This window comes from Lynx rufus, unplaced genomic scaffold (assembly GCF_022079265.1).
Source record: "Lynx rufus isolate CCGP_SWC_20201006 ecotype Redwood Valley unplaced genomic scaffold, mLynRuf1.p SCAF_4, whole genome shotgun sequence".
NCBI classification, from domain to species: domain Eukaryota; kingdom Metazoa; phylum Chordata; class Mammalia; order Carnivora; family Felidae; genus Lynx; species Lynx rufus.
In genome coordinates this window covers 126,949,872-126,974,197 of record NW_025814856.1, presented here as the reverse complement: position 1 = coordinate 126,974,197, position 24,326 = coordinate 126,949,872, and the positions used below count along the sequence as shown (strand labels likewise).

Here is a 24,326-nt window from a genome sequence, read left to right as displayed (position 1 = left end):
GAGAAAGAATCTTAAGCAGGCTTCATGCTCAGTGGGGACTCCAATGCAGGGCTCATTCCCACAACCCTGGGATCATGACCTGAGCCGAAACCAAGAGTCAGACACAACCACCTGAGCCATGCAGGCACCCCTCATTTTTTTTTTTTTAATTTTTTTTTCCAACGTTTATTTATTTTTGGGACAGAGAGAGACAGAGCATGAACGGGGGAGGGGCAGAGAGAGAGGGAGACACAGAATCGGAAACAGGCTCCAGGCTCTGAGCCATCAGGCCAGAGCCTGACGCGGGGCTCGAACTCACGGACCGCGAGATCGTGACCTGGCTGAAGTCGGACGCTTAACCGACTGCGCCACCCAGGCGCCCCCACCCCTCATTTTTATGTCATCAGCTTAAACCATAATTTCTAGTAGTTTACTGCTGATCAGTTATGTCAGCTTAATCATCGATCATTCAATTAAAATCTATTCTCAGGACTATGACAAGGTACTACAGAAATCTCACCATTATGTTTTACTGTAATTAGTACCACTTGTAACATAATAAACAATTCATAGTCTTCCATCATAAAAACTTTAGTTAAGAATGAACCACAAATCCTACTTCACATTTGATTCTCTGATATGCACTATTTATCATCTGCTTACCTCCACTCACCTCCCTATATTCAAAAGACTATGATCTATTTTCAAAGACTATATTAGGATAGAACATGTATGAGAAGCCAATGACTTTTTTTTAAGTCTACTAAATTAAACTGGGATATTACCCAGATTACAGTTCTTATATATGTCAATCCAGACATTGTCCCTGTTACAAAACCAAAAACTCCCAGTCTATGAAACTGTTTTGTGTTTGTCTGAATTATACTGCTCCACGATTAAGATACTGAAATTAAATCAGATAAAGAATTAAGTATATTAAAAAAACATAAATATACCACTACTGAAAATATCATGTACCATTTTTCCATGAATTAGCTGTATGATTTAAGACAGTGGTGTGCTTTGTAGCTATAAAGTCTTATTTCTTTAAACTTCTACAGCATGTGGTTTATATATTTCTTATGCCATTTATCACTTAATGATGTAGTTAACTTGTATACTTTTCTCCTCCTGTACTACTCCCTTACAGTGTCTTCAACTACATTTACATTCTTCCCTTAAGTATCCATGGAATGAATAGCCCCACGTTCAATTATACCATACATCTTAAATTCCTGCAAAATATATTCTCCCTTTTTTAAAAGTATATATTTAGAACAAACTTTTAAAAAAACAATTTGCCAATATGTCAAGAGCCACAAAATATTGAAATATTTTGCTACAGTTATCCTACTGCAGGGACTATAAACAAATCAATAAAGTACTGCCCTCTGCTTCCCAACACACATACACAAACCTTGTGTGTTTAAGGATCTTCACTGCCATGTTATTTGTAACAGGATAGGTAGGGATAATAACAAACTTATATCCATTAGTGAAGAAGCAGACTCCAAAAATTATGGTATATTCAGTCATGGATTAGAATATTATGCAGCCATTTAACATGATAGTTAAAATATTGAACAAAATTTCCATTCCATAAATTTTTACTACAGCATTATGAAACTGAACAGAGCAAATCATTCACATATCAAATGAAAAGCCAATGGCTAAAATTTGAGATAGGCACGGTTGAAATTATTATGCAACTGTCCAAAGTAAAGTAAAACATTGTAGATAAATATAGCAATATATTAATGAAAATTATCTCATTTGTAAGCATTTTATTTCTTTTTTTTTTCAGTATGTCCTAATTTTCATGTATTTCAGGTGCTATTATGAAGTCTCTTTCTCAGAGAGGCAAGTCTTCCCTGATAACTCTAAAAAGATACCACCATGTTTATTTACTTTCTAGAAAACAACACAATCTGTAATTATTTTACATATTATTTACTTATTTGCCTATATCCCTAGATTAACACAAACTCCAGTAACCTTTCTATACAAATAACATAACTACTATAATTTATAACTCTAATAATATGGTATTTATATAGGAAGAACTACAGCATGAACTAAACCAAAGATTGGAAAGAGAACCAACCAAGCACATGTATTTTTAAAAATCAAGCTTGTAATAAATGGTCTGGGGAGAACTACTTAACCATTTAGAAAATAAAATAAACATCAAAGTCCTATCTCACATCAAAAAAATAAATAACCCTCATGGATTTAAAATTTCAGAATAAAAACTTAAACCTTTAGTCTATATACTTACATAAAATACAGTGAAATCCCCAGTAACCTCAAATCAATCAACCTCAAATCAAATCAATCAAACCTCAAATCAAGAACAAAAGCCGTAAGAAAAAAGATTGTATGGACAATATAAAATCAAACTAATACAAAGCGCAACACAGAAAAATTCTGGCAAAAAATGCCAATACCTAATAACAAAATAATAATAATAATAATACCCTGCAATACCTATATCTTATTAAAGAAGTAAATGAGTACAGCTTTTTAAATTAAACCAGAACATACCATTTACAAAAGAACCCATACCAAAGATAAATATTTTTAAAAAATAAGTTAACCAGCAACAATAAAATACAGGTGAAAATAAGACACCAATTTTTAGGCACTGACAGTGTTGGCAGGACTCAGAGAAAGGGGCGTTGGCAACACTAGGTGAATGTGCAAAATGGTATACAAACTATTTTAGGGCAATTTGGTATTATGTATCAAAACCCTTAAAAAACTAGCAATTCAAATTTCCAAAGCTTTATTTTAAGGAATTAATTGAAAATGTAAGAACAGGGGCGCCTGGGTGGCGCAGTCGGTTAAGCGTCCGACTTCAGCCAGGTCACGATCTCACGGTCCGTGAGTTCGAGCCCCGCGTCAGGCTCTGGGCTGATGGCTCGGAGCCTGGAGCCTGCTTCCGATTCTGTGTCTCCCTCTCTCTCTGCCCCTCCCCCGTTCATGCTCTGTCTCTCTCTGTCCCAAAAATAAATAAAAAAAGTTGAAAGAAAATGTAAGAACAGAACTATAACCATGTTTACCTGTAACTATCTTAATGTTGAACAAGGCAAATTATAGTATATCTCACCTATACAAGCCATTAAAATCTAGGACTCAACCATAGCTAGGTTATGACATCTAAATTCAAAAGATGATCACAATTCACAGCTAATTTTAATTTTTTTTTTTCAACGTTTATTTATTTTTGGGACAGAGAGAGACAGAGCATGAACGGGGGAGGGGCAGAGAGAGAGGGAGACACAGAATCGGAAACAGGCTCCAGGCTCCGAGCCATCAGCCCAGAGCCCGACGCGGGGCTCGAACTCACGGACCGCGAGATCGTGACCTGGCTGAAGTCGGACGCCTAACCGACTGCGCCACCCAGGCGCCCCTTCACAGCTAATTTTAAAAGACATTCACATAACATCACATATACTAAACAAGAATACTGTATGTTTCTATGCTTGAGCTATCACTGAGTAACAGATTTTGGTAATATTTTCATTATGCTTTTCTGTATTTCGTAATTTCAATGAATGAAACATATTAACTTTATTACAAAAGCACCTTTTAAAATACGCAGATGAAAAGCCTAGAATGAATAAAAAAATTAAAATAGTGGATATGTGAAATCATCTGATTTTTCTCCCTAAAATTCCTCTGCTTTGGTTACATTACTTAAGTGAGATAAAATTCACACACCATAAATTTCACCATTTTAAAGTGTACAATTCAGGGGCGCCTGGGTGGCGCAGTCGGTTAAGCGTCCGACTTCAGCCAGGTCACGATCTCGCGGTCCGTGAGTTCGAGCCCCGCGTCGGGCTCTGGGCTGATGGCTCAGAGCCTGGAGCCTGTTTCCGATTCTGTGTCTCCCTCTCTCTCTGCCCCTCCCCCGTTCATGCTCTGTCTCTCTGTCCCAAAAATAAATAAACGTTGGAAAAAAAAATTAAAAAAAAAAAAAATAAAAAAAAAATAAAGTGTACAATTCAGTGGTTCTATAGTCACAACATTGTATAATCGTCATTACTTACTTTTATTACTAAAAGTAAAATAAAAATAGAGCTCTAGGAAGAAATTTTTGAAATATTACTCAAGGCAGTTTAAGTCTCCAACATATCGTAACTTTAGAATTAAACAGTAGTACCGAATGCCCAATAACCTAGAAACAAAATGAGTCAATACCACCTTTCAGTTTCTGCAAATAACTCTGGATGTTATTACAATTCAAACATCAACAAGAAGAGGGAAAATGACAACTATGACAAACATTGTATATCCTATTACTGACTAAATACCTCCTAAATTTTTGCTAATAAGTCATACATAAAAAACGCATTATGATATACTTTGAATCCCCAAAACAGCCAAAGCAGCATGTGAGAAGTTCTGTTCCACTGGAAAAAAAAAAAAAAAAAAAAAAGAAATGCCATTCCTGCTACTAAAGACATTTGGTACAGGTCAAATGCATCACGCAAATCACAAATAAAGAAAATCTCTACCATAAAAATTGTGCAAAGCCCAAGATTATAGAAATGATAGAACTGTGTATTTTATCTTCTAAGAATTAAAAGTACAAACTTCCAGCTTTAAAATAAATAAGTCAAAGGAATATAAAATACAGCATAGGAAATATAGTTAATAATACCATCATAACTTTGTATGGTAACAGATGGTAAGCGCATTTATCCTGGTAATATACAGAACTGTCAACTGTTGTACACCTGAAACTAATAACACCGTAGGTCAATTATACTTCAATTTTAAAAAAGAATTCAAAATAATAGATTTAATATCACTTGTTTTCAAAAATACTTTCTGGAAAGACAAAGCAATCTATAGTCTTTCTGAGTTCTACCTCCTTGGAGAATTCTAGTAAAATCAGGATTTTACAATTAACATTTTATTTCTCAGCACAGTCAAGTCTAATTAAGAAGCACATGAGAGAGGGGCGCCTGGGTGGCTCATCAGTTAAGGGTCCAACTTCGGCTCAGGCCATGATCTCATGGTTCATGGGTTTGAGCCCCGTTGTCGAGCTCTGTGCTGACAGCTCAGAGCCTGGAAACTGCTTCAGATTCCGTGTCTCCCTCTCTCTCTGCCTCTCCCCATCCCCCGCTTGCAAGCTTTCTCTCAAAAATATACATTAAAGAAAAATAAATTTCTTAAAAAAAGAAGCACACAGAAGATACTCAAATTCCAAGCCCAAATATGTTTGACACTTTGCTGAATTTGAGACCTAAGTGTCTTCATTATTTGATAGGTCTCACATTGAGTTTTAAACTAAATTTTTAAGTAAAGATTCCAATCTACTTATCCTTGTGGACAGCCACGGTCTTCAAAATCTAGGCTAGTCTACCTTTCCAGCCTAATTTCCGACTATTATAAAGTCATATCTTAGGGGTCAGATCCTAAAGCCAATGTGCAGTACAAATTAATCTTGAAAACCCTCTATATCATCCATTAAGCACAATTACATATAAACTAACAACCTGCTTTTCTTTGTGCACTGAAAGATACTTATTTCTTTGCAAATATAAAAAGTAACTAGCATTACATACTAAGGCACCATATTGTCACTAGGCTAACATACAGCAAGGTAAGATATTCGTACTATGAAAGGATGTGGAAGCTGAAAACGACCGGGGAAATAGAAAATTCACCTCTCCCACTTCATGCCCACCCGAGGCCACACCCTCACCTCATTCCAGTGGAATGGCAGAAAAACACTGCTTACATATATGCATTTAAGTTCTCTAATACTCCTTCATTCCTTCCCTGCTAACCCCTTTATTTCTTTGTCTCTTTCATTTTTTTAGGAAAAACAGAACATCCAAATAAAATCATCTAAGTTTAAGGCATACTGGATGCACTCTACTGAGCTCTGTGCTATATCCAATACCCCCAAAAAAGCCTCTATGTAGTACTTAAGAACACAGCAGACTGACTCTCTCTGTCCCAAAAATAAATAAACGTTGAAAAAAAAAAATTTTAAAAAGGGGCGCCTGGGTGGCGCAGTCGGTTAAGCGTCCGACTTCAGCCAGGTCACGATCTCGCGGTCCGTGAGTTCGAGCCCCGCGTCGGGCTCTGGGCTGATGGCTCAGAGCCTGGAGCCTGTTTCTGATTCTGTGTATCCCTCTCTCTCTGCCCCTCCCCCGTTCATGCTCTGTCTCTCTCTGTCCCAAAAATAAATAAACGTTGAAAAAAAAAAAAAAAAAAAAAGAACACAGCAGACTGAGAAATAAGAACCAGAACCAGACAGGATTTGGTTTTACCATGTGCTTACCAATGTGACCATGGGCAAGTAACCTAATCTCTCCATGCCTCAGTTTCTCTCTCTAAAATAGGGGTAACAATAATACCTACTTCATTCGGTTGTTGTGAAGGACTGCGTGAGTTAGGTACATACTCAGAACACTGCCTGATGCATAATAGGTTATGGAGGTATTGGCTATTATTTTCCCAAATGGACTGTTCACTCAATTCTATTCTTTAAAAACCTGCCCTAATACCTCCTCCTCAAATAAGGCAGTAATAACCTTCAACCAGAGACAAGTTCTCCTATACCCTTACAATTCTATGTTCCTTAATTTTTGTATGACTCCACTGACTCATGTATACTTCCTAGAAATGTTACTTACCTTTTTATGTGTGCTTATGTTGTCACATAAGTTATAAACTCCTTTTAACACATGGGAATACACACTATGCCTCCCTGATACAAAAATCACTTAAATTAGGACTCAATAAATATTGTTTATGAGGCAAGGTTACTGGATAAAGGTTGTCCAACACAAGACAGAGTTTCATAAAGAAATCAACTTTTAAATACAGATTTTCAGTTTGTATTAATGTACAAGTCTTCAGCCAAGAATTGTTATAAAAGCTACAACTACTCTGAGTTTAGGTCTCAAAAATCAGGAGTTAGCTTATAAGGAAGGGTTTGTAGTCTCTAAGTTAAGAATAATAAAGCAAGGTTAGCTTTAGCTTTCTGTGACTTGCAAACAATGCTGTTAGATTTGGCCTAAAGTCAGAAAACCAACCACTTCTTAGACACTTACTTAAAAGGTGTTAGACACTGCAACTATGTACATGAAAAGATTTAGTCCTTCCACTCAACAAGTCTATAGAGGGACAGCTAATTAAACAATAATATTCAAGGTAGAGCGGGAAAAACAGAGTAAGGATACTGACACCCATTCTTCTTTAACCTCAGTTAGTCTTTTTTGTTAAAAATTTTTTTAACATTTATTGATTTTTTGAGAGACAGAGACAGCACAAGCAGGGAACGGAGGGAGGAAGGGAGGCGGAGAGAGACAGAGAGAGAGAATCTGAGGCAGGTTCCAGGCTCTAAGCTGTCGGCACAGAGCCTGACGAAGGGCTCGAACCCATGAACTGTGAGATCATGACCTGAGCCGAAGTCGCATGCTCAACCGACTAAGCCACCCAGTTGCCCCATAATCTCAGTTAAAGTCTTAACAAGGAAGAGAAAAAACAAAAGCTGTAGTTCAATAAAGGACTGACCAGAAAAACAAATAAGATATATTCAGAGATTGCACAGTTTCTCTAAAAATCATTTCAGCTGCCTTAAATTTTTTTCATCTGGAAAAATGTCAGAGATTTTAAATCAAATATCTGGCCTTGACCCCCACATATTATTCCACTAAGTATATATTCAAGAAGTTATTCTTTAAAATTTCAATATCAAATTTTGCTTGAATTGTTATAATTCTCCTAACAGATGTAGGAACTTCTCTTACAAATTAAAAAATGATATTATATTTGTTTATAGTTTGTCATGTAAGATCACAAGCTTTACATAGTAAAGGTAAGATGGAGTACTTCTTCACATGTAACGATCATGTTAACTACTCTACAAAAGAAAAGGTATGTTCTATACATTTTATCCATGTATCTACTACCTCTGCTTCACAGCTGCAATTTGCAAACTGGGTATACTATACTTCTACTCAACCAGAGACAGGCAAGTTAACCAACTCTAGCAAACATCAAGTTTGCAAACTTCGTTACCAAGTTTTCACTATTGAAACTAACACAACACAGATATTTCCAAACAACCACAAAGTACCATCAGGTAAAATACTCTGATCAACTGAGAAAACATTCTTCTCTTCAGTGAAGGAGGATTTCATAGCTAATTCAATTAATCTAATTCAACACCCAAAGAAAAATACCAGGAGTTGAGTGTAATTAGCAAAAATTAATGAACACTACATAAAGACCCAGCATCAATTCAATTTTCTTTGTCAAGGACAGTGACTCCATTACCCTGCCTTTCACCTTCTTAAAACATATAGAGAAATACAACAAAGTTTCATCATCCTTAGGATTTAGGTTCTAAAGTCAGCCTATATGAGGTGAAAATATTATACAGTCCTTTAAGACTACTAATCTTTATATACACCATGCTGCTTCTTCAAATTTAACAATGATGGTACCAACATACTGTCAAATAACCCCTGACAGCCTCTTAAAATGGACTTCAGGCAGAGTATGGTGTTCATAGGATCAAACACATAAGAAAAATGAGGCTAAATTAAAGAATAGAGACAGCCATATTTCACTCGCTACAGAGTTTATACTCCTTGAATGAATTTCCAGGGTAATCACTTGCATGACTACGAACCTCTACCTTGTCCCCCAACTTCTTTTTCAAATTCAGAGCACACATGTTTAAGCTAAATGCTCATGTTATATGACTCCACTACAGTATATAAGCCAGAGAATAAAATTATCCTGGAGTAATGAGGAACCACTAGACACTATTTGCTTTTGTAGCATTACCAACTGAAGAGAACTTCTTGACAGTGTTCTATTCCTCCACCACCCCCACCACTTGTCAACTTTTAGTTTCTAAAATTGTGCCACCTTAAAAAAAAGAGGTAAGAAAATATATAAATCCTATTATGCCACATAGTTAAATTTTAAAATGTATTCACATAATAAAATATACCACGATTCCTGCAGTTACTTAGGCTACTGTCTTCTTAAATTCATTCAGAGTTGATTAATAACTTAAAACTCAGATCAAAATCTAATTTTAGTAAAAAAAAAAAAAAAAAAATATCTTACCCACAACCATAAGTGTGAATTCAAACCCTCTCTTCACTGATTTTCTGTACACTTGATTTGGGAGATTTGCAAATCCCACATAGCCTTCAAGGTTCTTCTGTTGCTAAGAAAAACAAAAAGGGCCAAGTTATTAATGTATCAGCAAAACTCTTCTGTCACACATTTCAAATTCCCTTCAATAACCTATTTTAGAAAACTACACAAACTATTATTCATGGCAAATCAAACTGATTTTATTATAGTGTTGCCAATAAAATAATTGCAGCAACAGACAAAATGAATTGAGTATGAGTTGATTTGACAGTGGTCAATTATAAAAACCCAAAGAAAATAAAAACCAATGAAATCTGCCTCAGAGCAAAGATTTCAATTTACAATAAGTCAGTAAGAAGATTCTGACTAATAAACTAAAAACATAACAAAGGGTTTTTCACAATAAAAAAAATTCACATCCCCTTAATACTATATTAAGAACACTTTCAATGATCCCTTTTGCTCATACTAATTACCACAGGTATGAATACCTTGAAATTTGTTTTCTTACTCATGAAACAAAATCAAATGTTGAGTTTAAACAATTTTTTTCATATTCCTAAAGGCTCTAGTGATCAATTCAATCAGTAAACAATATCTTTCAAGCTATTATACCAGGTCCAATTATGCCACTTCAGTATTTCAGATGACCCTGTTGCCTCCCTCGCCAGGGACATCTGGATTTATCCAGATTTTAAAGAAAATCAGAATTCGTTTTCTGCATGGTTTTTGATTCTTTGATGACGTCAACAATAGCTCCATGAGTAATTCAAAGAAACCTATTTTTAAATTGGTGTAGTAAATTAATCTGACTTTTAACTTACCCAATGCTGAGAAAAACTGTCCATAGTTCAGACCATCTGAATGAGTAGCCTGTTAATTTTACCTAGAGGTAGGTCTTATTCATCATTAAAATACAATGGCAAAATATTCCTAAGAGGTACATATTTCTCTTAAACGTTTTTGACACAATTTCTCATTAAAAAAAAAGACTCCTATGAGATCAACGCAGCAATTTAACACAGGTGGATTTAGCAAACAGCTATCTGCATTCCTCACTAGCATCACAGATGTAACAAAATATTCCATCCATCACCTTATACCCCGTTTTCATTCATATAATCTTTAAGCCAAATGTTGAGAAGATAACCAAACCGATTAAACGGAAAAACTAATTTTAAATATACCAATTAGGATACTGTTCAGAGTACAGTATTTTAAAATCAAATATCTGAAAGCCTACTATGTGTATTTAATAATGTATTAAATTTAAGGCTTCATTGGCTATTTCATTCAACTGTAAGTTAAATTTAATTTAGACTGAAAACATATCTGTATAAATTATCTCATATACTCACAGCTACTTTGTAAAGAACACATTTCCATCATTCCAGTGTTCCAGATTCCAACAGAACAGATCCACAGAGGAACAGTAAATGAGGAATTCCAAGAATTGTACATGACACATTCAGTCCAAACAGGAATGGCAAATCCATTGGAACATAGCAAAAAATAGAGGGAAAAATAAAAGTTACTTACATGGAACTCAACAAAGTAGAAATTACAAATAAAGTGAGGACAGACTTTTCTCCACACGTCAAAGTAATAATTTTTTGTGTGTGTGGGATATAAGGCCCAGTGAGTTTTAATCAATTTTCAGCAGTTCTGACAAAATATGGAACAAAAACCTCTTATCTTTTTATAAAACCCAATTACTATGCTCTACACCTGAAGTTTTAAGAGAAATGGTAGAAAAGCTGTAAAGTATAAAGTTTCAGCAAGGTGTGTGTGTGTGTGTGTGTGTGTGTGTGTGTGTGTACACAAAAGGCAAAGACACACACAGACAAAAGGCAAAGAAAAAACACCACAGGGGTGTTAGGGGGTCTTAGGGGGACTAGGCCTAGGACAGTTTTTGGCAGACAGTACAACACTGGGATTGAATTAAGGGGGAAAAGATTTCTAGGCAAAGGGACCCTAAAGTGGAGATGAATTTTGTATTTTTAGGACCAAAAAGAAGGTACAGGTATACACACACACACACACACACACACACACACCCGGAACCAAGTTTAAATCCCATGAAGAAAAAAAAAATGTAACTTTCATACGATTTTGCTTTGTCAATCACTGAATTAAGACAGCCCAGATCAGATAAATTCAAATGTTTTAGGAAAAAATCTTTAATATAGTGCTGTATTTCAAGTTCTATTGATTAAAGTTCAGAACTGGAAGAAATACAGACATGTGGATACAGGAAAGGAAGCTAAAGATAGCAAGCAACAAATGGGAGGATGAAGTTAATGTGAGCTGTGAAAACTGAAAGGCAACTAATGAAGCATAGAAAAGAAAGTAGACTAACGTTAGACAAAATGTCTGGGAAACTGAACCTCTATATTCTATATTAACACAAATCTATGAGTTATATCACAACCTGGAACAGATGATGGTGATTATTCAAATGTCAACTTCACAGAGAGGCGTGCCCTGACCACCCTTATCTAAAATTACAACTCCATTCTCCTCAGTACTTTGCTGCAAGCTTTATGTTTCTCTCCTTAGCACTTTTTTTTTTGCCATCTAATATACATTTTACTCATCCTGTTTATTGCAATCTCCATCCTACCCCACCTCCAACTACAATGTTAGCTCCATCAAGATAAAGATTAAATAAATTACATAAATTGTGGCATCAAAAAAGAAGAAGCCATCTGGGAGAGTAGAAAAAGTTTCAGAGAGATTATTTTAGGTTGCATATGCAAGGGATGCTCCAGACAAAAGGCAAAGAAAAAACACCACAGAGTCCCGTGTGTCTTAGGGGGACTAGGCCTAGGACAGTCTTTGGCTGATGGTACAATATTGGGATTGAACTAAGATAAGGGGGAAAAGAGTTCTAGGTAAAGGGGTAGACCCTAAAGTGGAGATGAATTTGGTACTTTCAGGACCAAAAAGAAGGTACATGAACTACAATGAAGTGGTGGATTAGGGGGGATAAGTGATAGAAAACGAGGTCAGGGAGGCAGGCAGAGCCAGACCATGTGGGACCCAGCCAAAGTAAGAAATTTGGATGTTATTTTAGGCATGATGGGAAGCCACTGGAGGGTTGTACACAGGCAAATGACCTGACCTGATTTGTATTTTAAAGATAGCTCTTACAGCTAAGAGAAGGAGTGGAAATAAGAAAACTAGTAAGGAGCCTACTGCCACCAGTCCAAGAAAGAAAGGGTATACTGAATTTAGACAGTGTGGACACAAGAAGAGGCAAGAAGGATTCAGAATATATTTTGCAGGTAAAACTGCCAGGACATTGCTAATGCACTGGATATGACTGAAGGAAAAGCAGACCAAGATAACTCCTAGGTTTTTGGCTTAAATAACTCAATGGAGTGATATCTCTAAGGGAAAATAGGAACAATAAGGGGAGTGGGAGAGTGGACAATGAAGGACAATATCGTCAAAATCAAAAACAGCTTTGAATATGTTAAGTCTGATGTGTCTACTATATATTTAAGAAGAAATATCCAGGAGGCAGCTAAATACCTAAGTCCAGAAACTGCAAGGTTAGTTGGTGCTGAAAATACAGATTAAGGAATTATAAGCTTATAGGCAGTGTTAGGAGAGGACTGGATTCTCAAGGAGAAACTATAGATAAAAAAGGGGTCTAGACAGAGTCCTGGAGCAGAGTCCTGGAGCACTCCAACATTGAGATGTCAGGCTGAGAAACAGTGAGAAAAATCAGTCAGTGAGAACACCAGCACTGGCTCAAGGTCACTCAACTGTATTAAATGCCATTGAAGAGTCAAATGAAATACTAAAACATAACCATAAAAATAAGGTTACTGGTAACTTTAGTTAGGAGCAATTACAGTAACTTAGTGAGGAAGAAGAGTGAGTAGGTTGAGGGTAAACAATTCTTTGCACAGAACTATAACATTTTAAATAATTATATATTTTATTTTAAAATTAAACACATTACTTATCAGTCCCCCTATAATTCTTTCCCAGAGGGAAAAAACCATGTCATTCTCATCTCTAAATTCCTAGCAAAGTGCGGATGGATACATGGGAGACATTTTAAAAAGCTAAATGACTGAAATATATACTTTTAGGAAAATTCCTTCTGAGGAAAAAATTGTGTCCAAAGACAAAAAAAAAAAAAAAAAAAAAGACTTAGGGAATATACTAATAATATAACATTGGTTGACTAAAACAGATTTTTCACATTTCATAAGAATCTTTCCTTATCCCAAATTCTAAAATCAGCCACAGTCTGTAATTCAGAAACCTTAACCACCCACTGATTCTTTTCCTGGGCAAATAAAATGTTCACAGTTCCAGTGTGAAACATAATCTCTGGATAAGAAACATTATTTATAGATGTGATATAACTGTGACACTTGTAAGCATGTGAATATAGATAAAAGCATATTCTCACCCAAGCATCTACCAAAATACCATAAGGTCTTAAAAGTATTACTTGATTTGAAACATCAGTTATATAACAAGAAACAATTATCAAATCATCTTTTCTAAAGGAATATATTTACAAAAATCTTTCAGTTTACTATGCCAAATCTCTACATCAAAATTCATATTTAAGAAAATCAAACCGCAGTAATTCATTGCTTATTGTTTCACTGCCTGTGGAAAAATCAACTTAAATACAATATCCAGTAATCTCAGTGTCTCAGTGTTTAATTTAACCTTACTTCTAGAAATCAATTATATTTAAAGAACAAGATGCTTTCAAACAGGTTCCAACTGATAGATTATTGGAACCCTTAAGAATTCTTCACATTCTCTTGCCATTTGTTCCAATTCCAAAGAATAAAGTTACGAAAATCTTGGCACCTGAAACCCATTATCATTTTTAAAGGTCTGAATGTTAATATGGGTTTTAATAAATTTTCCAAAAGAGAAAAGCAGCAATTTATTTTGAAAACTGCCAAATGTATATTTCCATAACAACAATAAAATTGAGCAAGGGGAGTTATAGCAGAAAAGAAGCCTTATAAAAATCAGAATTTGAGGAAAATTAAAACATATCCCTGCTAAGATGTGCTACAAACCTTCAGCTTTCCTCATCTTTACAAAATAAGACATTCAGCCCCAAATTACCTTCTTATCACCAGAATTCTATTTCTCCCTCTAAATAATTGCAATAAAAAAAAAATCAGACTACAAAGATTCAAAGTTTATATCTTTAACTTTAGATTTCAAAGATAAACATTTGATCTTTCTAAATAACTTCAAGTTCAATTTGTAGCCTTTGGAATTTAAAACAGGTATAATATTGTTTTACACACTGACAAAAAACAAAGTTTCTTTCTTCTAAAGTTTAAGCAATTCTAAATACAAAAAACTACACACTACAAAAGGAAAAGATATTGATAAATAATTTCACTTGTCTACTCCTTAGTATTCCTATCAAAAGCCTTACATTAAACACATAGATATAACTGTCCAGCACTTGCTTAGTCTTACATGACCCAATGGAAAAATTAAAGAACTTCACTATTTAAATATTTTAAATATTTTAAATATAACTGGTATAAAAATATCTAGATTCCAGATTTAATATAACAAGAACACTAAAATGTTACAAGATTACATGCGCATGTCCTAAATGTTGGCTTTAATGTCCCCTCTCCCCAATTTTTTTAATGTTCATTTATTTTTAAGAGACAGAGAGGGAAAGAATGCAATCAGAGAAGGGGTAGAGACAGAGGGAGACAGAGAATCCAAAGCCAAGTTCTCCACCGTCAGCAAAAAAGCCCAACATGGGGCTCAAACCCATGACCGTTAGATCATGACCTGAGCCAAAGTCAGATGCTCAACCAACTGAGCAACCCAGGCACCACCCTCCCCATATTTTTTAAAGGTTCATGTCTTAGTTTGCCTGCCCCCAGCTCCTCTCTTTTTAGTGAGATGAGCAATTATGTCCCTGATGAAACCAACTTTTATTTTCTCTATTCTGGATTCCTAATTAATCTGCTTAAAATATTTTAATATTCAATTCTATGAACACATGTAAGAACGAGATAACTTAAAATTTAAAACAATTTTTTCTTTACCCTGAACTTGGAATTTACATATCTACTTATAGAATTACTGACCACATTCTCTTTCAATCAACAGTCACCTGACCCTCACAATGTATGTAGTAACAATTAGGTATGTAAAAGTTAATAAAAACAAGGCCCCTGCTTACGAAACTAAGAATTTAAGGTCAGGTAAGTTAGAAGGCAATTTTAATAACACAGGGATAAAATACTATGATGTAGGCAAGCATGAAGGATGGCTATGAGAATGAAAAAGCTTGGGGGGGGGGTTGCTTGGTCGATTCTGAGGTCACATCCTTCAGATAGATCCTGAAGGACTAGTAGTCCTTAGTGTGATGTGAAATGTAGGTAGGGCTGGAATATATGGGTCTCAAAGCAAAGGCCTGAGTAACTGCAAAGGCTCAAAACCAAGAGGAGAGCATGGTTCTCTATGAGAACTACAAACGATTTAACACATCTCATTTTCAAGGTCTGGGAGCTACAGCAGAGGAAAATTGAACAAAAGCCAGATCATGAAGGATTTTGTTAACCATGCTAAGGAACTTAGATTAGACTTCATCTTGAAAGCTTATGGAGAACATTAAAGGACTTGAAGCATAAGAATGCACAATCACATTAATTCACATGAAGAATCACATTCTTATTTTAGAAAATTACCACTAACAAGAATATTGAAGATGAACTGGCAGAGTTCTCAGAATGATTGCAATCCCAAAAGCTGGTGCAGTAGCCCAGGGAAAAAATTCGGACTTAAGCCAAGAAAGAAGCAGAGAAGACGAAGAAAAATAGAAACTACAATTCTAATGTCTATTAAGGTAGCCACTAGCTACAAATGTCTGTCAAAAACTTGAAATTTAGCTAGCCTGAATTGAGATGTGCTTTAAGTGCAAAATACACACCAGATTTTGAAGACACTATGAAACAAATAAGGAAAAATATCCTAATTTTTACAGTGACTACATGCTGAAATAAAATTTTAGACAATATTGGGTGATACAATATATATACTAAAGCTAATTGCACCTGTTTCTTTTTACTTTTTAAATGTGGCTACTAGAAAAACTTAAACTACATATATGGCTTGCATTAATTTCTACTGGACAATGTTGGTTAGATATTAATGAGATGAATTTACTGTAACTAACTTGGGGGATATAAAGATTCAGATTTCTAAGTTTAGTTTTGAACAATTGGATTAATAGTGGTTACCAATCACTAAAAGCAGGAATCATCTTGAGTTTAAGGTGCTAACTGGACTTTAGGGATACAAATGTCTAGTATGCAGCTTGCATATATAAAAGTTAGAAGTTCTAGAAATGTCTAGGCTACACAGATATTAACATTTTAAGCCACCAACATTTAGAGGCCCTTGGGTGGCTCAGTCAGTTAAGCGTCCGACTTCAGCTCACATCATGATCTCACAGTTCATGAGTTCAAGCCCCACGTCAGTCTCTGCACTGACAGCTCAGAGCCTGGAGCCTGCTTCACATCTGTGTCTCCCTCTCCCTCTGCCCTTGCTTGCATTTTCTCTCTCTCAAAAAAAAAAAAAAAAAAAAAAATTGAAGCCACCAACATTTAAATGGTATGAAGGCCATGGGTATGAATCCAAATACAGTACACACAGTACGAAGCAGGCCAGAACCAACACTAACATCCCACTTACACAAACGAAGGAAAAGATGAGAGAAAAAAGAATGAGGGAAAAACTAGTTCAGGGAAGCAGTTCAAGGAGATCAACTGTAGAGGTCTCCTTCAAGAAGTGGTCAACCGTACCACAAGACCTGGAGTGGTCAATATAAAGATATGGAAAAATATACTTATCAGAGACCTTTGTCCCAGCAGGGGAAAGATAAGAAAAGAATGCAGATTAGAAGTAAATCAACAGTGAATAAGTATAGGCAATGAGTATAAACAATTCTTTCTAAATGCGTTATCTATGAAGAACAAGAAGGTAGAACCTGAAGAATAACACAGGGTCAAGGGAGGGTTGTACGGGAAAAAAGAGAGAGATAATTGCCCCTGTTTAAATGTTAATAGAAAAGATCCAGTATGGGTGCCCGGGTGGCTCAGTTGGCTGAACATCTGACACTGGCTTGGGTCACGATCTCGAGGTCTATAAGTTCAAGTCCCACGTCTGGCTCTGTGCTGACAGCTCAGAGCCCGAAGCCTGTTTCGGATTCTGTGTCTCCCTCTCTCTCTGACCCTCCGCTGCTCATGCTATTTGTTGAGCATGAGCAAATAGCTCATGCTCTCGCACGCGCATGCTCTCTCCTCTCTCAAAAATAAGCATTTAAAAAAAAATTTTTTTTTTTAAAGAAAAGATTAAGTAGACAACTGGCTGAAGAAAGGTAAGTGAGGATACAGATAATGTTCTGGAATAAAGGGTGAGATTTTCTCTAAGGTCCAAAGAAAATGATGCTTTAATCCTAACTGAGGAGAGGAGGACCAGGGAATATTAAGAGATAAAGATTTGAATTAGCAACCACAAGAATATCAAGAAAGACTAAGATTCCATAGGAGGCAGCCAAGCAATTCTATACACAGATTAAAGCTAAAGACCACAAATCTGTGTAAATGTATCCATGAAGCCATAGCATCTTCTTGTCTAGTAGCAATCTGCAGCTTAAGTATAAGCCAATAAACTGTAGGAATCATTGAGAATTGTTATTTTGCAGAAAATATGCAGAAAAGTACAGGGGATCAAGGGAACTGGTAAGTATAGCTTAAGTGACAAAAATGAAGAGGGTCAAGGATGGAAGGTAAGAAACAAGTGAGAGAGCTAAAAGAATGTGAAGGTATTGTTAGAATGGGCTATACAATGAAGATTTTAGAGGTGGAACAGAAGTTTGAGATGATGACCACATGGGGCCATTTAAATGATGGCCCAAGCACAATCCCAAAACTGTGAAGCTGAATTATTGAATGAGCTTTACACACGAGCACTAAAATGCCCCAGAACAATGACAGACCTTGGGGAGGAAAGGAAAACTGAATGTTTGCTGCCATCCTCAATGAATAAATAAAAGTGACAAATCTTAAAAGGGTGAGAACATGCTGCTGTTAAATAGCTTTAAAGGAAAAATGGTCTAGAGTCCAGATCAACACTATCTAATAAAAATATAAAGTAAATCACATATGCAATTGTAAATATTCCACCAAACACATTAAGGAAGTAAGAGTCAAAAAGGTGAGTTTAACTTTAATTACATGTTTTATTTAACCAGTGATATACAACATTACTTTAACACGCAACCAATATAAAAATGATTATGATTCATTTCACATTATCCCTTGTTCTGCATTCTTTTCTTTTGTAGTAATCTTTGCAAACAGCACACTTCATTAAGGATTAGTCACATTTCAAATGCTCAGAATCTATGTGGTTAGTGGCTACCATACTAGATATAGATATAGAACATTTCATAGATATAAAACATTTTCATCATGCCAAAAGACCTACTGGAGAACAAAAATGAAATGAACAATGGTACCCAGTACTGGGTGAGGATGCCGGCAAATAAGCACTCTCCTACGTGACTGGTGGAATATATATTCAAACCATTTCCCTGAAGAGCAATCTGGTCTTGCAAATCAAAAGGTTAAATTTTCATGTTCCCAGACAACACATTCCACTTCCACACTTTATAATTTTGAGAATATATTTAACATTTAGCTAAAAGAACATTCAACAAAATAGTTAATGATAATGAAAAATTGTGAAAACTAAGTTCCAAAAAGAAGTGAAGGAAACAATGTATCATGGTATTCCCATAGGCAAAAACACCATGCATTACAAGTTTCATAAGAATACATGACAATCAACACCATATTGAGTGGAAAAACTATTAAACAGATGACATGGTATTATGTACCTTTAAACATTCCTTTGTGTGCACACTGGAAAACAATTAAAAGGTTATAGACTGCAGCAAGAGTATAGAAACTGGCAAGGTAAAGATCTCAGAAAATTCGCTCCTTTAAAAGCAATGAAAAAACGGTCAAAATCAATTTCTTCAGAACTCTGGAAATTAACAAAAGGTGTGCAGCAGTCCAGAGTGCTTATTCCAAAAAAAAAAAAAAAAAGAGGGCTGAACCTAAATAACTTGCCCATTCTCATCTCCCCTCCCAGCTCCACAGTAGCCTTGAAAACCAACAGCACACAATCATGGCAAAAATCAGCATCCTGACAGAAACTTGAGGAGGCAGAACAGGCTCTTTTAAAGCCCCATTCCCAAAGAACTATCATTATTTGGCCTATCTGATGTTTCCCTGGAAGACTCCACATATAACCACAAAGATAAGCAGAGACTTCAGTGACAACACATGGCAAAAGAAAACAGACTTTATGGAAAGTCATTAAACAAACAACAAATAGCAATAATAAACCCTGGGAGGGATCTGACTAGAATTGCCATGTTGAATTATTTAAAATGTCCAGTTTTCGTCCAACTTCAGCTCAGGTCATGATCTCACGGTCCGTGAGTTCAAGCCCCGCATCAGGCTCTGTACTGACAGCTCAAAGCCTGGAGCCTGCTTCCAATTCTGTGTCTCCCTCTCTCTGGCCCTCCCCGACTCACACTCTGTCTCACTCTCTCTCTCAAAAATAAATAAACATTTAAAAAAATAATAAAATAAAAATAAAATGTCCAGTTTTCAACAAAACACTATGAAACATGTCAAAAAAAAAAAAAAAAGAATGTCCCATATACGGGGGGGGGGGGGGGAGGGGGGTTACAATCAATAAAGACTATTTCCTGAGAAAATCCAGACATTAGGCAAAGAGTTTAAATATGCTATTTTACATCTGTTAAAAGAACTAAGGGAAACCATGTCTAAAAAAACTGAAAGTATGAGAACAATGTGGGAAATATCAGTAAAGAGACATTATTAAAAAGAACTAAACAAAAATTCTCAAGTTGAAAAGTACAACTGAAATGAAACTTCACTAGAGAAGCTCAACAACATATCTGAGCTAGCAGAAGAATCAGCAAATCTGAAGATAGGTCAAATAACGTTAACCAAGTCTAAGGAAAAGATACAAATCAGAATGAAGGGAAAAAATGAACAGAACCACAGACTGTGGAACATACTCAAACATACCAACATATATATAATGGGAGTCCCTATAATGACCCAGATTATAATGTTACAAATTCAGATATTAACTATAATCCCAAGGACAATGCTCCTGCCAGACATACACACAATCTCAAAAGAATATAGCAAGAAGTAGGGGGGTGGGGGGAATTAAAATGGTACACTAGAAAATATCTGCTTAACAACAATAACAAAAAAAGAAGTAACTCAGAAATAGAAAAAGAAAAAAATAAAATAAACAGAACCAGAGATCTGATGAGACATAAGATATACAGAAAACAAATAGCAAAATGACAGATATAAATCTCACCTTTCAGTACCCAGAGTAAATGAAACAGATTAAACACTCAATAAAGAGACAAATATTGGCTGAACACATTTAAAACTGTGATCCAGGGGCACCTGGGTGGCTCAGCTGGTTAGGCGACTGACTTTGGGCTCAGGTCATGATCTCACAGCTCATGAGTCCGAGCCCTGCATTGGGCTCTGTGCTGACAGCTTGGAGCCTGGAGCCTACTTCAGATTCTGTGTCTCCCCTCTCCCTACCCCTCCCCTGTTCACGCTCTGTGTCTATCTCTGAATAATAAATAAACGTTAAAAAAATTAAAAAAAAAACCCGTGATCCAATTATATGGTGCACAAAAACAAAAAAACAACAAAACAACAACAACAACAAAAACTTTTTAGAATCACAGACACAACCAGCTTGAAATAAAAAGGATTTAAAAAAAAACAGAGAGCTGGAGTGGGAACAACACAGACGTTAAGACAAAATTGTTACCACAAAGATACTTTATACTGATTAAAACATCAATTTATCAAGAAGGTATAACAATTATAAACATACGTGCCCCTAAAAACATACGTGCCCCTAAAAACAGAGTCCAAAAATATACAAATCAAAGACTGACAAAACGAAAGGGGCAATTAAGAGAATTCAACAATAGCTCAACTTCAATACCTCATTTTCAAAATATGTAAAGTAAGTACACAGAAGATAAACAAGGAAACAGAAGACCTAAACATAACAACTAGACTCAATACTGCATCTGACAACAGCAAAATACATTCTACATGCACATGAAATGTTCTCCAGGACAGACCATATATTAGACATTTTGGTCTTAATTTTATTTTATTTTATTTTTTTTAATTTTTTTTCAACGTTTATTTATTTTTGGGACAGAGAGAGACAGAGCATGAACGGGGGAGGGGCAGAGAGAGAGGGAGACACAGAATCGGAAACAGGCTCCAGGCTCCGAGCCATCAGCCCAGAGCCCGACACGGGGCTCGAACTCACGGACCGTGAGATCGTGACCTGGCTGAAGTCGGACGCTTAACCGACTGCGCCACCCAGGCGCCCCGGTCTTAATTTTAAAGGGCTGAAATGAGCTACTGTGTTCTTCATCCACAAAGGAATGAATTTATAAATTAATAACAGGAGAAAATTGAAAAAATGACATCTGTGGAAGTTAAACACTACGCTGTGACCAATGGGTCAAAGAAGAAATTTTAAAGGAAACCGGAAAAGTTGAGATAAGTAATAACATAGACACACACACACACACACACACACACACACACACACACACACCCCATACCAAAACTTACTGAATGCACCTAATTCAGAACTTAAAGGAAAAGTTATAGCTGTAGTAAATGCCTATGTTAAAAAGAGAAGATCTCAAATCAATTACCTAACACTCACCTCAAAAAAACTAAAAAAAGAACACACTAGATGCAAAGCAAACAGAAATGAAGACTTGAGCAGAAATAAAAATAAATATAACGAAAATAAAGAAAATCAACCAAACCATAAGTTGGCTCACTGAAAAGATTAAACTTTGACAAACCTTAGCTACACTAATCAAGAAAAAAACTAGAGAACACTCAAATTACTAAAGTCAGAATGAAAGAGGGCAAATCACTACCTAACCTTACAGAAAAAAAAAAAAAGATTATAAGGAAACCTATGAACAAGCGCATGCCAACAAACTGGAAAACATAGAGAAATGCAAAAATTCCTAGAAAGACATAAACTACCTAAAGAAGAAATAGAAAAATCTTAAGTCCTATAAAAAAATAAAGAAATTACGTTAGTAATCCAAAATCTTCCCACAAAGAAATGCCCAAGTCCAAATGGCTCCACTAGTGAATTCTATCAGAGGTTTAAAGACTGCCCAATTGTTCACAAATTAATCCAAGAAACAAAAGAGGAGAGAACATTACCCTGATACCAAATCAGACAAACACCTCAAAAGAAAACAACAGACCAATGCCCTTACATACAAAAAATATCAATAAAATACTGGCAAACCAAATCCAGCAATATAAAAATGATTATACACCGTACAAGTGGAACTCATCCACTGGTTGGTTCTACATATTAACCAAAGTAATACACCATATTAACTAAATAAAGCAATAACAATAAAACACATGATCATCTCCAATACACAAAAAAAGCATTTGGCAAAAATTCAACATCCTTTCATGATAAACACACTTAACAAACTAGGCATAAAAGGGAATTTCCTCAAACTCATAACGCACATCTAAGAAAAACCCACAGTGAACATCATACTTAGCGGTGAAGGACTAAATGCTTTCACTCTTCAGGAACAATACAATGATGTCTAGTTCCACTTCTACTCAACACTGTTCTGGAGGTTCAAGCCAAGGCACTTGGCAAGAAAAATAAAAGCCATCCCAATTGGAAAGGAAGAAGTAAAACTATTTCTACTTACAAATGATATGATCTTATAAATAAAATACCTTAGCGAATCCACTAAAACACACACATACACACGTGTGCACACGCACGTGCGCAAATACACTCACAAAGTTGCAGGAAACAAGATGAATATGCAAACAAACACCAATTACATTTTCATACACTAGCAAAAACCAACCCAAAATGACACTTAAAAAAAAATCCATTTGTAATACCATCAAAAGTAAAAACAGGAATAAATCTAACAAAAGAGCAAATATTACACAATGAAAATTGTAAAACATTGTTCAAAAAAACTAAAGGTCTAAGTAAATGAAAAGTATCCTACATTCATAGATAAGACAATTTGTTCAGAAGGCAATACTCTACAAATTCAAGGCCAAGATTATCAAAGTCCCAGTTGGTTTCTTCGTAGAAACTGACAAACTAACCCTCTAATTCATGTGGAAATTCAAAAGAGACTGGATAGCCAAACAATCTGGAAACAAAACAAAGCTAGAGGTACCACACTTCCTAGTTCCAAAACTCATTTACATGGTTATAGTCATCAAAACAGCATGGTACAACTATAAGGACAGGCGCACAAATCAATGGACTACAACTGACAGTCCAGAAATACACTCTTACATTTTTGGTCAACTATTCTTCTACAAGTTGCTAAGGCAACTTAATGGAGAAAGAACAGTTTTTTCAACAAAAGATGCTACTAGGACTACTGGATATTCACATACAAAAGAATGAAACTGGGGCGCCTGGGTGGCGCAGTCGGTTAAGCATCCGACTTCAGCCAGGTCACGATCTCACGGTCCGTGAGTTCGAGCCCCGCGTCGGGCTCTGGGCTGATGGCTCAGAGCCTGGAGCCTGTTTCCGATTCTGTGTCTCCCTCTCTCTCTGCCCCTCCCCCGTTCATGCTCTGTCTCTCTCTGTCCCAAAAATAAATAAACGTTGAAAAAAAAAAAATTAAAAAAAAAAAAAAGAATGAAACTGGATACCCACCTCACACCATATACAAAAGTTAATTCAAAATGGATCAGGGGAGCCTGGGTGGCTCAATCAGTTAAGCATCTGACTCTAGATTTTGGCTCAGATCATCATCTTGCAGTTGATGGGACTGAGCCCTGCATTGGGCTCTGTGCTGACAGTGCAGAGCCTGCTTAGGATTCTCTCTCTCATCTCCCACCCCTCCCCCCTCAAAATAAATAAACATTTTTTAAAAACTAAAATGGATCAAAGACCTAAATGTAAGATCAAGATCCATAAAACTCTTAGAAGAAAACAGTCATAAATCTTCATGACCTTGAATTAGGAATGGTTTG

General features: G+C 35.9%; 1 protein-coding gene across 2 annotated transcripts in view; it reads right to left on the bottom strand.

The window, feature by feature from the left end:
* SEPTIN7 (septin 7) overlaps positions 1–24,326 on the bottom strand; it is a 119,737-nt gene that overhangs the window by 76,694 nt on the left and 18,717 nt on the right. Inside the window, exons 2-3 of one of the 2 annotated variants that reach the window (XM_047094619.1) lie at positions 10,479–10,483; positions 9,088–9,190 (exon numbers count right to left, since the gene is read on the bottom strand). In XM_047094619.1, coding sequence (XP_046950575.1) covers positions 9,088–9,190; positions 10,479–10,483 — 108 coding nt within the window. The remainder of the gene's footprint in view (positions 1–9,087; positions 9,191–10,478; positions 10,484–24,326) is intronic. The other variant, XM_047094620.1, reaches the window with a different exon arrangement.